Raw genomic sequence first — 15,222 nt, forward strand, 5'->3', positions numbered from 1 at the left:
CAGAATATTTACACACACCCTGCCCCTCCACTCAGCGCCACAAGTCAGGTGTCTGTGTGTGAATGAGTGTGTGTTAAAAACAGAATGAACTGCCTGAATAAAGAACCTCATTCATTAAATGTGTCCAATAAAATAATCAAATAATAGCAATAAAATCATTGCTAAATAGGGAGCAAACCACATTCTTGTTATTGTTAGTGAACCAAGACGTGTTTGGTGTTCAGAGCTTGTTTCTTTATTTTAGCGCTGAAGCTATGAAGCTAACACACACTTGAAATAAATAGTCACCTGGATATTTCTTTAAATATATCCCCAAAACGTACTGTGAGCAATGAAAACAGACAAAGCTTACTGTGTAGCTGAATGCCGTTTTAAACAACAATATGACTGTTGCATTCAGCTACACAGTTAAGGCCACATTTATAGTTCACCGAGGGTCTTGGGTTTTCCACATACTTTAGTGACTCATCTGATTAATTACATCTTTAAATGCCTCGTCCAGAGCCTCCATTCCTGAGCAAACGCACTCAAATATCCTCTACCACGGGATATGACGGAATAGTCACTCTGCATGTCAATTCACATGGGATTAGAATGAGCTGGGGCTATTTTTACTGCTTATTTCACAGTAGGTAAAAGGCTCTGGAATTTTAAATTACTGAAATATTGTATTCAGACGGAACTAAAATCACTGAGACACTCTGATAATAATTACTTTACTCCAGGTCCTCAGATGAATATAATCAAGTCCGATTAGGGCTTTAGTGTGAATAGTGTTTTACAGCTCCAGCACTGAACTAAAGACATTTAGAAGAAGACTCCAAACATGTCTTCGCTGGCTGACATCAGGGGCCGAGGGGAATTGTGTTGTTTTGTAGTTTTGCATTTAATAAATGAGGCTCAGAAATCAAAAACAAACAAAAAAATGGATATGTTTGTGTGTGTGTGTGACCTGGGTGGTGTGTTTGTGCTTTTTCCTGCTAGATTTAGCATACCTACATACCATCATGTGCAAAAGTTTGGGCACCCCAGTCATATGACATGTTCTTGTAAATGTTCTAAGTGAAAATAAGTGAACACATTTACTCTTTAGTGGGAAATAGGACAGAATATATGACCTGTGCAAACGTTATGGCACGTTTTATATTTAAAAACTGATGTGTAAACTTATTTGCTCAAAAAAACGTCAGTAACACTTCCTGTGGACGTCATGTGTCATCGTACGTGGCATTCAGAATACCTTATAACGCATGGCATAAAGTTGTGTAATTCCTTAGGAATGGTTTTCTATCCAATGGAATAGAGGCTGTTAAAACCTTACTATAAAGATATTAATTAATTCATTAATGATAGTTAAGACACTAAAAAACACTGATTATTAATTAAAGAAAGCAGTGGAAACTAACTTTATTTGAAGAAACTATTTTAGAAAAAATTAAATTAGTTAATTTATTGAAACTGATGGAAACAACAGGGGTGAAATATCACATAAATCAATTATTAATCCATAATTCTACTGTAATAGCCAAATGAATGTAGTTATCATTTCTATCACTAGTTATCACCATTATTACATGATCATTTGAGACTTTACTAAACCATTTAGTGAATGCTTAATAATAATGTTATTATTAATTGTCTACCCTTATTGCAATGTGTTACCATCTGGTTCCATGATGCTTTATAACATCAGTTGATAAGGACTTTATAAACGCTATATAGGGCACTTGTACAAAGTTCAGTTCCCGGCTGCATAAAACACCTTAAGTGAAAATACACCTTAAGATTTCCCTTAAACATCCCTTAAAGTTGTGTGTTGCAGAAAAAAAACACCTTAAGTGGTACTTAAGGGCTTTCTTAAGGGAAATCGTCATAAATGTTTCCTTAAGCACTGAATTTCCCTTAAGTGATCCCTTAACAATCAGTTAAGTGCTTAAAGTTGCTTAAACGTAGGAGAGTAATAATAATAATAATAATAATAATAATAATAATAATAATAATAATAATACAAACTAGGGGGAAGTTCATAAACAAACGTTGAATTTGGCTTTTCACATTCTGCTAATATTGTTGCCACATTAGCTAATATACTGCTTAATAGCTTTGAGATTACATTTGTAAAACAATCAATTCAACACTACCTTTAAAATACCACCAGCTCAAAAATATATATTTTGACCGCCACCTTAATAGAAATTCCACCTTAAATAAATGACATAAATATATATATTACATGCCAATATACTTTAAACACCACATAAGAAAGATGCTGTTTTATTTAGACTTCCACATTAAATAAATGCACTTCAAATAATCCTTAAAACCTAAATAATATTATCAATATATTTTTGCTGCACGGTTTGTGTAGTTGTTGATGAGTCGTTGTCATGGAGACGGTGGAACTTTACTGCAACAAAACCTCAATCAGTACAGTAAATCCCTTACCATTCTCCCTTAAGTTTATCAGCTCCTTGGAACCACCGGTGGTTTCAGACTAGTTATTGTCACATTCTCTGCTTTTTAATTTTTTAAGATGAGGTGTCATATGAATGCGATCTTTCCATTGAAGTGGTGTAATATATGTAAATACAAAGCTAAATCATGAAATCTGCCTCAAGCAAACCATGTGAATACTTATTTTAAACAAAAATATGATATGAAGTTTTCATCTTATGTTTTATAAAAGGAATTGCACATTATCATGCAATACCCATTAATGGCCAGAAGAGGACCCTAACCATTAATTTAACGACTTATTCGGTAAGTGATGGAGCACTGTTTGACACCATTTTTGAACTTTGGATATTTATTACCACAATTTTTCAAAAATGACTCATATTTATGATCCCAGTAAGTCAATCTTTGCTCGTTAGAACCTAATAATGCCGAACATGGCTTTTCACGGACCAAACATAAACCATGCAATGTATATTTGAGGTTCATAAAACAAAAAACAAATTACAAAATGTGATCCTCTATTTAGACTTGAACAAATATCAAAATAAATTTATTGGGAACACTCAGAACCTTTTCTGGTAAAGTTCTTTAAATAAATCAACATGTGGATCACTGTTGATGTCTCTAGAGTCAATTATGGTTAAAAAAAAAACAAAAAACCATGAGGGTCTACATTTTTTAGCATTTAGGCGTCAATTGTAAACTTTCTTCGGGTCAAAAACCACATATTTTTCTACTTTAAGGTGTCCTTTTACACAAAAACCCAACTATTTTCATTTATTCCAAGTATTTAGAAAGTAATAATGGCAATTAGCTTTTGGCAGTTAGCTATTTTTCGGAAACGTCTGAGGGGTTTTATGCAACACACTTGGCTAAGGGCAAACCTTCATTTAGGTTTTATTCCGTAAGTATAAACCTTAAGGTGTTTTCTGCGGAGGGGCAACGGTATTCATTCTTATGAAGAGGTTCTATAGTACATTATGAAGCTGGAAGACGTCTTGTTTTATGTCATTTTCACCACAAAGAACTGAGGATTTTCCTGTTGTGTGCAACTCACATGAGATAAAATATTAAATTCAATTGAAGGAGTACAATGGCTTATGCTCCATAGAGAGGGCCCAGCACATGGTGTATGTAAGGGTTGATCTCTGTAGATAGCTGTTTCAAAATGTGACCAAATCATGTGCTTGATTGTTATTTTAAAAGCAGTTACACTAACATACAGTAGCTATTATAAGGTATTGTGTGTGCCATATAATGCTTTAAAATGCAGTTATAGAATCTTGTAAATACAGGAATTTAAGAAGTGCTTCTATGCATTTTGATATTTTCAAAATAAAAAAAAAAGTAAAAATTTAAATATCCCCGTGTGTGAGTGTGAATATGGTGTGTGTGTGTGTGTGTGTGTGTGTGCTCTCTCATAATCTGGTTTGGGCTTCAGGGATGTAGATCTCGATGCTGTCTGCACTTTCTGTGGCTGAATTCTGGCGCACGGACGCTGCCCGTTTGGCTGCCATCAGCCTCTTGCGGGCCTCCTGCCGCTGCTTCTCTGTACTCTCCAGTGAACGGTCCCGGGCCAGCGGGGGGTGGGCCTTTGGGGGCTTCTTTGGCACAGGAGGAGGCAATCTCCTCTCCTGAACACAAAGCACAGAGTCAGTAAAATGATTCCAGCACATATAGGAGAGAGAGAGAGAGAGCAGACCTGGGCGATATGGTAACTAAATAGTATTTTCAATATAAGTTGTGGGCGGCACGGTGGCGCCGCAGGTAGTGTCTCTGTCACAGCTCCAGGGTCATGGAGATTGTGGGTTCGAGTCCCGCTCCGGGTGACTGTCTGTGAGGAGTTGGTGTGTTCTCCCTGTGTCTGTGTGGGTTTCCTCCGGGTGACTGTCTGTGAGGAGTGTGGTGTGTTCTCTCTGTGTCTGCGTGGGTTTCCTCCGGGTGACTGTCTGTGAGGAGTGTGGTGTGTTCTCCCTGTGTCTGCGTGGGTTTCCTCCAGGTGACTGTCTGTGAGGAGTGTGGTGTGTTCTCCCTGTGTCTGCGTGGGTTTCCTCCAGGTGACTGTCTGTGAGGAGTGTGGTGTGTTCTCTCTGTGTCTGCGTGGGTTTCCTCCAGGTGGCTGTCTGTGAGGAGTGTGGTGTGTTCTCCCTGTGTCTGCGTGGGTTTCCTCCGGGTGACTGTCTGTGAGGAGTGTGGTGTGTTCTCCCTGTGTCTGCGTGGGTTTCCTCCAGGTGACTGTCTGTGAGGAGTGTGGTGTGTTCTCCCTGTGTCTGTGTGGGTTTCCTCCGGGTGACTGTCTGTGAGGAGTGTGGTGTGTTCTCCCTGTGTCTGCGTGGGTTTCCTCCAGGTGACTGTCTGTGAGGAGTGTGGTGTGTTCTCCCTGTGTCTGCGTGGGTTTCCTCCGGGTGACTGTCTGTGAGGAGTGTGGTGTGTTCTCCCTGTGTCTGCGTGGGTTTCCTCCAGGTGACTGTCTGTGAGGAGTGTGGTGTGTTCTCCCTGTGTCTGTGTGGGTTTCCTCCGGGTGACTGTCTGTGAGGAGTGTGGTGTGTTCTCCCTGTGTCTGCGTGGGTTTCCTCCAGGTGACTGTCTGTGAGGAGTGTGGCGTGTTCTCTCTGTGTCTGCGTGGGTTTCCTCTGGGTGACTGTCTGTGAGGAGTGTGGTGTGTTCTCTCTGTGTCTGCGTGGGTTTCCTCTGGGTGACTGTCTGTGAGGAGTGTGGTGTGTTCTCCCTGTGTCTGTGTGGGTTTCCTCCGGGTGACTGTCTGTGAGGAGTGTGGCGTGTTCTCTCTGTGTCTGCGTGGGTTTCCTCTGGGTGACTGTCTGTGAGGAGTGTGGCGTGTTCTCTCTGTGTCTGCGTGGGTTTCCTCTGGGTGACTGTCTGTGAGGAGTGTGGCGTGTTCTCTCTGTGTCTGCGTGGGTTTCCTCCGGGTGACTGCCTGTGAGGAGTGTGGTGTGTTCTCCGTGTGTCTGCGCGGGTTGCCTCCAGTTTCCTCACACAGTCCATATATGCAGACATATGTTTCCGGGTAGGCTCTGGACCCCCTGATAAACTGGATAAGTGCTTACAGACAATGAATGAATGAATGAATATCAGTAGTACATGTTGTAACAATAATTGCAATTTTTACAATAGTTACAATAGTATTATTGCAATTGTGTCAAGTATAAAATGCAAGTTGCTCCAGCAGTAAAAGTTTTGGAGTAGTTAGGCTAGGGAATAAAAGCACATATTTTATTACCATATAATAAGAGGGTAATACATTCTCTGACTCTGTAAAAAACAGGAAAAAGACCAAACCACCATGATCTATTTGAAGCAGCTGATTGTGGAGCTGAGAATGAACATAACTGGTGCCAACAAAGCAGATCCAAACTCATAGCTGCTGTGTGGTGGTCCTGTGGGGACCCTGACGATTGAAGAACAGCGTGAAATGAGGATAAAAATTTATGCAGAGAACCAGGCGGACCATAGTCTGTAGAACTACACAGTGGTCAGTGCTCCTTTGTGGTCAGTGGAGCTGAGAAAATGGACAATGAGTGTAGATACAAGTTACGTGTTCCTAATCCAGTGAACATTCAGGGTATAACTTTAGAAAATGACACTTAGCTCCATGTCAGTGGAGGACCTTAAATGAGATCAAAGATATACGATTTTTGACCATATCGCCCAACCCTGACTGACAGAGAGAGAGAGAGAGAGAGAGAGAGAGAGAGAGAGAGAGAGAGAGAGAGAAGCGACAGAGACATGGCACACCTGCACACACACAGCGCTACAGCCAGCCGCGGCTAGCGCTAGCCCGCGGCCAGGTGTGTGGGGGAGGGAGCAGCCCAGCGAGGGTTAGGGACGAGTTCAGGGTCAAGGAGGGGGGGGACCTGCGGTGCCCCCACCCCCCCAAACAGTGATGAGTGCCTGGATGGAATGACTTCTGAAAACAGCTCACTGTCAAACAAACAAAACACGGACAGGATGTCAGCAAATCAAGAGTGAGTGAGAAAAAAGACAGAACAAAACAAAGACATTTACAGCTATGAGAACCAGTGTGACCAGCAAGACCCACTTTACTCACACCCACACAGTAGACGAGGCGCAACAGCAAACATTCAGCGTTGGACGGTCGGTTTCCAACAGCAAAGACCAATGCTTTCATGAAGTGATAGTTCAACCACAAATTATATATTTAAACAAATCAATCAGCCACAAGATTAAGATCAATTAACAATTAACAACAACCTGATATCACGGCTGAAACGTACCTATGCTACTAAAAGACCACACCAGCTAAAACGTACATTTAACTACGTTTAACTTGATATGCGCCCCCTAGCCTCTAAGGCCGCTTGGAAAACTGCAGGCTGAACCAAAGCATTCAAGTAGAAAATTATTCAACTTTTTTTAGTGGAAAAATGTGTTTAGAAATTTTTTGCAATCAACTGATATGCCACGTGTATATAAACACAAATAAATGCAGTATACAAAAGCACACACACACACACACACACACACATATATATATATATATATAAATCTAGAGGGAGGTCTTGGTGTCAAGCAAAATAAAATATCCTACACAGACAGATATATATATATATTGGTTCAGCATCCAGTTTTCCAAGCGTCCTTAGAGGCTAGGGGGCGCATATCAAGTTAAACGTAGTTAAATGTACGTTTTAGCTGGTGTGGTCTTTTAGTAGCATAGGTACGTTTCAGCCGTGATATCAGGTGGATTAACAAATGACTGTTGTTGTAATGGCACCTACCCAGGGGTGAGGTATAACAGGCAGCGAGTGAACTGTTATGGTGCTTTTCCACTGCGTGGTCCCTACTCTGCTGTACTAGTCTCTACTCGTACACTTTTGTATTAGGCAGAGCTATGTTACCTGCTCCCTGGAAAAGGGTGATACTTTTACTTCCTGCTCGCTCGTGGTATCCAGCAAGGGACTAAAACATGACATGTATACCTTGCAGCGCTCTGATTGGCCAGAGAGCCTGGCCACAACAACAGCTTGTAAAATTAGGCCATGGTTTTTAAAGAGGATCAAATGTGTTGAAATCGAAGAAATCGGGGTGTTGTGGTAGAAAACGAGGCAGAGTACCAGGTACCAAAAGGTGAGTAGAGATAGGTAGAGTCGAGTAGAGTAGGCACCATGCAGTGAAAACGTATCATTAGTTCTTTAACTCATGATGGGCTGGCCCAATTCCTCGGAAGATCTACCTTAGACTATCGCAGCAATATTTTCAGACGTTTGTGCGACAGTAACCTTTCCGTAGGGTCACAGCAGACAGCGTTTAGTGGATGTCCTTCCTTTGTGGGTACTAACCACTGCATACAGGGAACACCCCAAATGACCTGCTGATCTGGAGTTGCTCTGACCAGAATAAATAAATAAATAAATAAATATGACCATCACAATCCAGCCTTTGTCAAAGTGGTTCAGATCCTGCTTCCAACATGAACTTCAAGAACTGACTGTTCACTCGCTGTCAATATACCCACCCCGTCACATGTGGCACTGTAAAGAGGTAATATATTTGTGCCTGCGTTTACACACATTTCCCCTTTATCACAAACGTAGTCAGTCAGTTAAGAAAAGTGAGAGCTTATATCTTTATGGCAAGAGAGAGGAGTTTATTCGTCACTGTATTCTACCTAGAAAAAAGTGTTCTGTTCTTGGTGATGATATTGTATCCAAAAGCATGTGTAGGGTTTGGTTTAAACCATTTAAAGATGGTGATTTCGATGTTTGCGTTTGTGAACGTACCATATTAAGGCTTATTATTATATTATTATTATTATTATTATAGTTATATGTTAAAAAAATGTAAACATGTATTTGAACATTTGAAACGTCAGGTTTTAACATCATTTTTAATCTTATCACGGCATCCCTAAGCTTCATCGGTTGGATATGTTTTTAAATGCATTACACAAACGTCAGGGAGTCCTGGTGGTGCCGTCCAATCCTGACTTTCCGGCTGACTACAATTGGGATTATGGGGGAAACAGTAAAACTAATTTATCGTCAGATTTTCTCCTTATAAGTTTAAGTCGAGGCTCATCTTCGGCCCAGCGATGATGTCCAAGCACATTTATACAATACAATGTTAATGCTGTGACAGCACACAAAGCTCAGTGTTGCCAAACCCCACTAAATCCCCCCAACACTGCGGTGTGGTGATCCTAAAGCATGCACATGAATTATAAAGTCATGTAGTCTCCCCACAAACTTCAACAAAATGGTCATGACTTTCCACTTGGACTCTGGGCCAAACCCTTGCTGCAGTGTAATCACTGTACCTTTCTCTCGGGGGGATCCAGGGGTCTCCAGTTGTTGGCTTTGAGTTGGTGCAGCTCGTCAAACTTTAGGCTGATGTTTTCGATGGACAGCTGAAGCATGTCCCAGAACCCGGCGAGGTCCTGGGCCACGGGTCGGGGGTGTGCATTAGGGTTCTGGATGATCAAAAGATGAAAAACTCAGTAGTTGTTAAAGCAACACTATGTCAGAATTGGTATTTGGTATTGGACTCTTTTTTTTCTCTTTATTGCTTCCTCAGTAGCTGGTGGTGTGTGTGACGTAGTGTAAAGCAGTACTCAGTTCTCCCGGGAGGTTTCCTACGCTCCAATGTTACATATTATAGCTTCTGCAGTGCTGAGTCTCCTCAGTTACAGGTCTGTGGAGTATTACTATGACTCTCAAGCTATAATTTTAAGATAAAAATACTACATTGTGGTGCTTTAATAAAAAAACTAAATAAATATATATATTTGAGGGGTCCAATTGGACAACGGGAGTTTACACACCATCTCAAATGGCAAGGCTATGGACCACGCGAGGTGCCAGTGTGAGGTCCATGTTCTGAGAGATGTGGCTGAACTCACCAGGTTCTCCTCACACAGCTCCCGAAACTGCTGGAACTTCTGAGACATCAGCAGCTGGGCACTGCCGACCGCACTCCGAATCTTCCCCAGGACTGTGCCCCACACACACACACACACACACACACACACACACATTTCATAAATTAAATAAAAGCTTTTTTTAATTAAAACATTTTAAATCTGATTTATATGTTTTTTCAAAGAGTGTTTCTAACACTTGCTTCATTCAGTCACAAATAAGACCCCCTTCAGCTTCAACATGAAGATTAAATGATGCTTAGCAGCCGTAAGGGTTACAACAAGTGTATTAAAGTATTATAAACTCTCTGTGGACCCTCACTCTCATCAGGCAGCTCATTCTCTCGTTCGTCCTGCTCCATCTGCCGACACCAGCCCTCCATCCGCTCAGCTTCAGCCTGCAGAAGCTTAAGGAACCAGCATCCGTCCCGCTGGCAGACTGAGCGGTTGACCACCTCCAGAGGGTCCTCTGTTACGCTGTCGATCCAGGGGTCTGGCGGGGGCAGGATGGAGGGGTCGAAGCCCACGTCCTCGTAGTCGTCAGAGGCGCAGGCGTGGTAGTGGTTTCCTGAGCCCTGGATGCTGACTGTGGATGTTGCAGCGTCCCGAGAGAACTGCCGAGTCAAGACGGCCGGCACTGGGACGTTCGGAGACTCTGACGGGGAATAATCCGGAGTGTCCAGATCTGCCTGCACTGCTGCAGTTACACTGTTGGAGCGTGTGAACCGCCGGTGACTGGAGAAAGAGAGGGGAAAATAAAATGGTACATTCATGTATACAGAGCTACAACCCACGCAGACACACGGAGAACACACCGCACTCCTCACAGACAGTCACCCAAGGGAAACCCATGCAGACACAGGGAGAACACACCACACTCCTCACAGACAGTCACCCGGAGGAAACCCACGCAGACACAGAGAGAACACACCACACTCCTCACAGACAGTCACCCGGAGGAAACCCACGCAGACACAGGGAGAACACACCACACTCCTCACAGACAGTCACCCGGAGGAAACCCACGCAGACACAGGGAGAACACACCACACTCCTCACAGACAGTCACCCGGAGGAAACCCACGCAGACACAGGGAGAACACACCACACTCCTCACAGACAGTCACCCAGAGGAAACCCACGCAGACACAGAGAGAACACACCACACTCCTCACAGACAGTCACCCGGAGGAAACCCACGCAGACACAGAGAGAACACACCACACTCCTCACAGACAGTCACCCGGAGGAAACCCACGCAGACACAGAGAGAACACACCACACTCCTCACAGACAGTCACCCGGAGTGGGACTCAAACCCACAACCTCCAGGACCTTGGAGCTGTGTGACTGCGACACTACCTGCTGCACCACCATGCCGCTTACCATACATGTAATGTATATTTAATTATACAATTGCAAAGCTGTTTTGCGTTGCCCTGTGAAGGACTGGCGCCCCCTCCGGGTTGTAGTCCCGCCTTGCGCCCAATGATTCCAGGTAGGCTCTGGACCTACTGCGACCCTGAACTGGATAAGGGTTACAGCTAATGAATGAATGAAAAGCTGTTTTGCTAAACTACCCCCACCTCCTTTCCTATCTGCTAAGCATAACATCAAAGTTACTAGCAAATGCCCATTAGTAGCTTCATATCTAAAAAGCAGCTAAATTACAGCCTCAATGTCTGGAAAAGATTTGTTTTGACATTTTAACACAGACAGGAGAAATACAGCCATTGTTAGTGAGGACGGTTTGTAAAGTTAGTGTTGTGTAAATGCTAACAACATGGTAACACTGAGACCCTACTTCAGTGTAATTCTATCCTGAGGAAACAAAAAGAGTTGGGAATGTTCCAAGTGTCCGGGCGAGCCAGAGAAGAGTCTTATTCCAGAAACAATACAATGAAGAATCTTGGCACTCGTGTCATAAACAACAGAGACAGAGAGTGCCAGCTTTGGAAAAGAGCCAATCATGGCTTGTCCAAGCTGCAATAATCAGGCACAGAGAATTTCTACACATGACATAGAACTGTATGGTATAGAAAAAACATATGACTCAGGGGTGTCAAATTAAAAGTGTTAACAATGCGTTAACATGAAAAAAAAATCTACATCGTACAGCAACAAAACTGAGTTCTTTTTTTCTTCTCATTAAATTGTATCTCATGGCCTTGGATGGTGAATGTAACATGAAACAAGCTCAATGCAGGAAGTAAAACTGAGTCTGTAACTCAGAGTGTCTCTAAATGTAATTGTAGTGTAACTGTATGTAAGAGTAAACAGCTATAGCTTGTGTTATCAGTATTTTAATGTTTTAGCTGCAAAGAAAGACTATTTTTCCCTTAATAAGGTTCTGTAGACTACTGAACTTAATGGTAATAAAACATGTTAATTATTATTGATATTAATTATTAATTAATTAATTGTAAATAAATTATGCATCCATTATGATGAAACTTTTTTTGTACAGTTTTTTTCTATAACTAAAGGCACATATTTTAAACATATTTTAAAAAGTGTCTAAAACACAAAATTAAAAATAAAAATAAAAGACACAGAGAAAACCACGTAGCCAATTTGTTCACTTTTATATCATCTAACCCATTTATCTCCTCTGAAGCCATTTCCAAATCTATAAGATGGATTTCACCGATGCCATTCCAATGTGTCACAGACCAACGCTGGTGGGTGTTATAGCCCTCTAACCCACACCTGGCACTGGGCACGCTGCTCCACAGGATTCCATCTGATTTAATGCTTTTCTATCAAGATTTTACAAGCTGTGAAAATGTTATAAAACAATGCGCTGTACAGATTTTTACGGGAATGTGCTCTTGTTTTGTCCATCTCTAACCAGAATGCGAAATCTTAGCAGGTACAGTTTAAGTTCAGTAAGCAGAGTGGGAATGGAATGGTGCTAAAATTAAACCTTGGCCCAGGGGCTGTACTGTAATTAGTGACATTTCAGCAGAACGAGACTCAACACTGTACAGAAAAGAACACAGCTGAGTCAGCGTTATGATTCACCACACTGCTGTGCATTTAGTGGGGTCACTTACCAAACATGTCCACACACACACACACACGGGTTTGTTTTTATTCAAGCTGAAAACGTGGGGCCATACATATGGTCCATGTGTGTTACATTATCTGTACCATGTTAACTGCTCAGACCAGTAGAATTCGTCCGAAAATTATTTACAATATTTTTATAAATGTATTATCTTTATTAGTACGTTCTGTAAAATTGCTTTTTTATACATTTTTGTTATAAACTTTGTAGTAATTTGTCAGAGCCAAAACTCCAGCAGCGCTGCTGTGTCTGATCCACCAGTGCAACACACACTAACACATCACCACCACAGTGACTCACTGCCCAGTCACGCCTGCTCTGTGGTGGTTCTGTAGGGTCTTGACTATTGAGCAACTATTAAAATACAATCTAACTATAAAGTGTATCTACATGGTCAGCAGAGCTGGTCAAACGGACAATGAGTGTATAAGCAACGGGGTCATTTTTAATGTTTTGGCTGTTTACCTGTACGTAATAATACACAGTGGTTAACACATTGATGTTAGTGCATTTATTATCCTGATAAATACAATGTAATGCAAACACACACACACACACACACACACACACGCACACACACACACACACACACACACACACACACACAGACACAGACACACACACAGTGGGAGCAAAATGTCACAGAGATACACAGAATGAGACACAGTAGCACTGCAGGCTGCTTTTTCTACCTGGGGCATACACAAGAGCTGGACATGCAGAAAACAGCTGCTTTTTATACACACACACAAACACACACACACACACACACAAACACAAGTCTATGTTCTGCTTGCACCAGGCTCAGTACACCAAATGTCTAGCATAGTGCTAAATGATGGGGGAAGAACACACATACCTTCACACACCTACACACACACACACAGACACACACTCACACGCACACGCACACTCACACGCACGCACACACACACACACACACACGCACACACACGCACACACGCACACACACATACATACACATACACAAACACAAACACAAACACAAACACAAACACACACACACACACACACACACACACACACACACACATACATACATACACATACACAAACACACACACACACACACAGGTCTATGTTCTGCTTGCACCAGGCTCAGTACACCAAATGTCTAGCATAGTGCTAAATGATTGGGGAAGAAAACACACAACTACACACACCTACACACACACACACCTACACACACACATACAAGTCACCTTCTCTCATCCTCTACTTGAACCCCTACTGACTGGAACTTCGACTGGTCCTCTGCTTCCTGATCTTCTGGGCCATCCACCTATTTTACACACACACACATATTTGGTGGAGACGACAGATGGGAAAACCCTTAAAGGGACAGTAAGCTATTTTCTCCAATAACACCCTGTACAGAATCTCGGTCTCACCTGGATGCCGATGGAGAGACAGCGTCCTTTTCTCAAGGCGTCTCTGTGACCGTCCCTGAGGCCCTCCCTATGGACCTCTCTGTGTACATCTCTGTGTCCATCTCTGTGTCCATCTCTGTGTGCATCTCTGTGTACATCCCTATGTCCATCTCTGTGTACATCCCTGTGTCCATCTCTGTGCATGTCTCTGTGCATGTCTCTGTGTATGTCTCTGTATATGTCTCTGTGTCCGTCCCTGTGACCATCCTCCAGCGCCGGCAGGGGAACGGGCACCGGAACGGGCACTGGGATTGGCATGGGGAGAGGGGTGGAACACATGTTGCTGCTGCTGACGTGCTGACTAGCCGGACCGTGGACCTGCGCGTTGGCCGCCTCGATGGCAGCGGTCAGAGCCTTCATGCTGTCGATGCTCTCTGTGGAGTTGCTGAGGCCTGAGTGCAGCGTGACCTCACCACGGTGACCTGGGCCGTCCATGTAGGCGTCCTGCGCCGACTCGGTGCTGCTCTGCGCCGTGATGCTGATGAAAGGCTTGGTGGAGGTGCGCGGGGGCACAGGAGGTGGGGTCTTCTTGTAGGTGGTGATACAAGATGACACTGAAAAAGCAGACAAAACACTGAGGTTTAGACAGTACCCGCTTTACTTAGTATTTAATTCATTCATTCATTATCTGTAACCCTTATCCAGTTCAGGGTCACGGTGGGTCCAGAGCCTACCTGGAATCACTGGGCGCAAGGTGGGAACACACCCTGGAGGGGGCGCCAGTCCTTCACAGGGCTATTTAGTGATTTTTTTTGGGGCTCATCCTAGAGTTGTAAAGTAATTCCCTTTTACAGCACTGTCCTGAAATCAAGGACAGAAAATACATAGTGCCGTTTCTGCAGTGCTGAACCTAGAGTAGCAACGACAGAGGCTCTGTTCTCCCTGTTACAGGCCAGTGAAGCCTCACAATGATTCTGAAGCTGTGACTTTAAGACTGACTTGATGAGTAGTCAAAAGTTCATCCATGACGACTATTAACCATTCATTCGTCTCACTTAACTGCTTTGTCCTGGTCAGAGTCACTGTGGATCAAGAGCCTACCCAGAATCATCGGGCACAAGTTTGGAACGCACCCTGGAAACGACACGCAACCCATCACTCACTCGCTCACAGCTGTGAACAATTAAAAAAAAAATCCGTGTGGACTGGACTTTTTGGACTGTGGGAGAAAACGGAAATACCCAGAGGAAACCTATTCAGACAAGGGGAGAAATCTGATAGAGTGTGTGACAAAGCACTGAGGCTAGGATAAGCTGCGCATCAGGCACAAGTCACCTGGGGGTAATGGGACACTGTGTAATGGTGGACAACTTCTCAGGGTTTTCCTTGTTTGGGGGCCCTTCAGCAGC

General features: G+C 43.1%; 1 protein-coding gene across 1 annotated transcript in view; it reads right to left on the minus strand.

The window, feature by feature from the left end:
• Window positions 1–3,875: 3,875 nt before the first annotated feature.
• Window positions 3,876–15,222, minus strand: part of LOC136678488 (disks large-associated protein 1-like) — a 64,496-nt gene continuing 53,149 nt past the window's right edge. The window contains exons 2-7 of the mRNA XM_066656538.1: window positions 13,835–14,427; window positions 13,646–13,725; window positions 9,675–10,087; window positions 9,335–9,426; window positions 8,753–8,905; window positions 3,876–4,091 (exon numbers count right to left, since the gene is read on the minus strand). Coding sequence (XP_066512635.1) covers window positions 3,876–4,091; window positions 8,753–8,905; window positions 9,335–9,426; window positions 9,675–10,087; window positions 13,646–13,725; window positions 13,835–14,427 — 1,547 coding nt within the window. The remainder of the gene's footprint in view (window positions 4,092–8,752; window positions 8,906–9,334; window positions 9,427–9,674; window positions 10,088–13,645; window positions 13,726–13,834; window positions 14,428–15,222) is intronic.

The sequence above is a fragment of the Hoplias malabaricus genome, chromosome Y, assembly GCF_029633855.1.
Source record: "Hoplias malabaricus isolate fHopMal1 chromosome Y, fHopMal1.hap1, whole genome shotgun sequence".
NCBI lineage: Eukaryota > Metazoa > Chordata > Actinopteri > Characiformes > Erythrinidae > Hoplias > Hoplias malabaricus.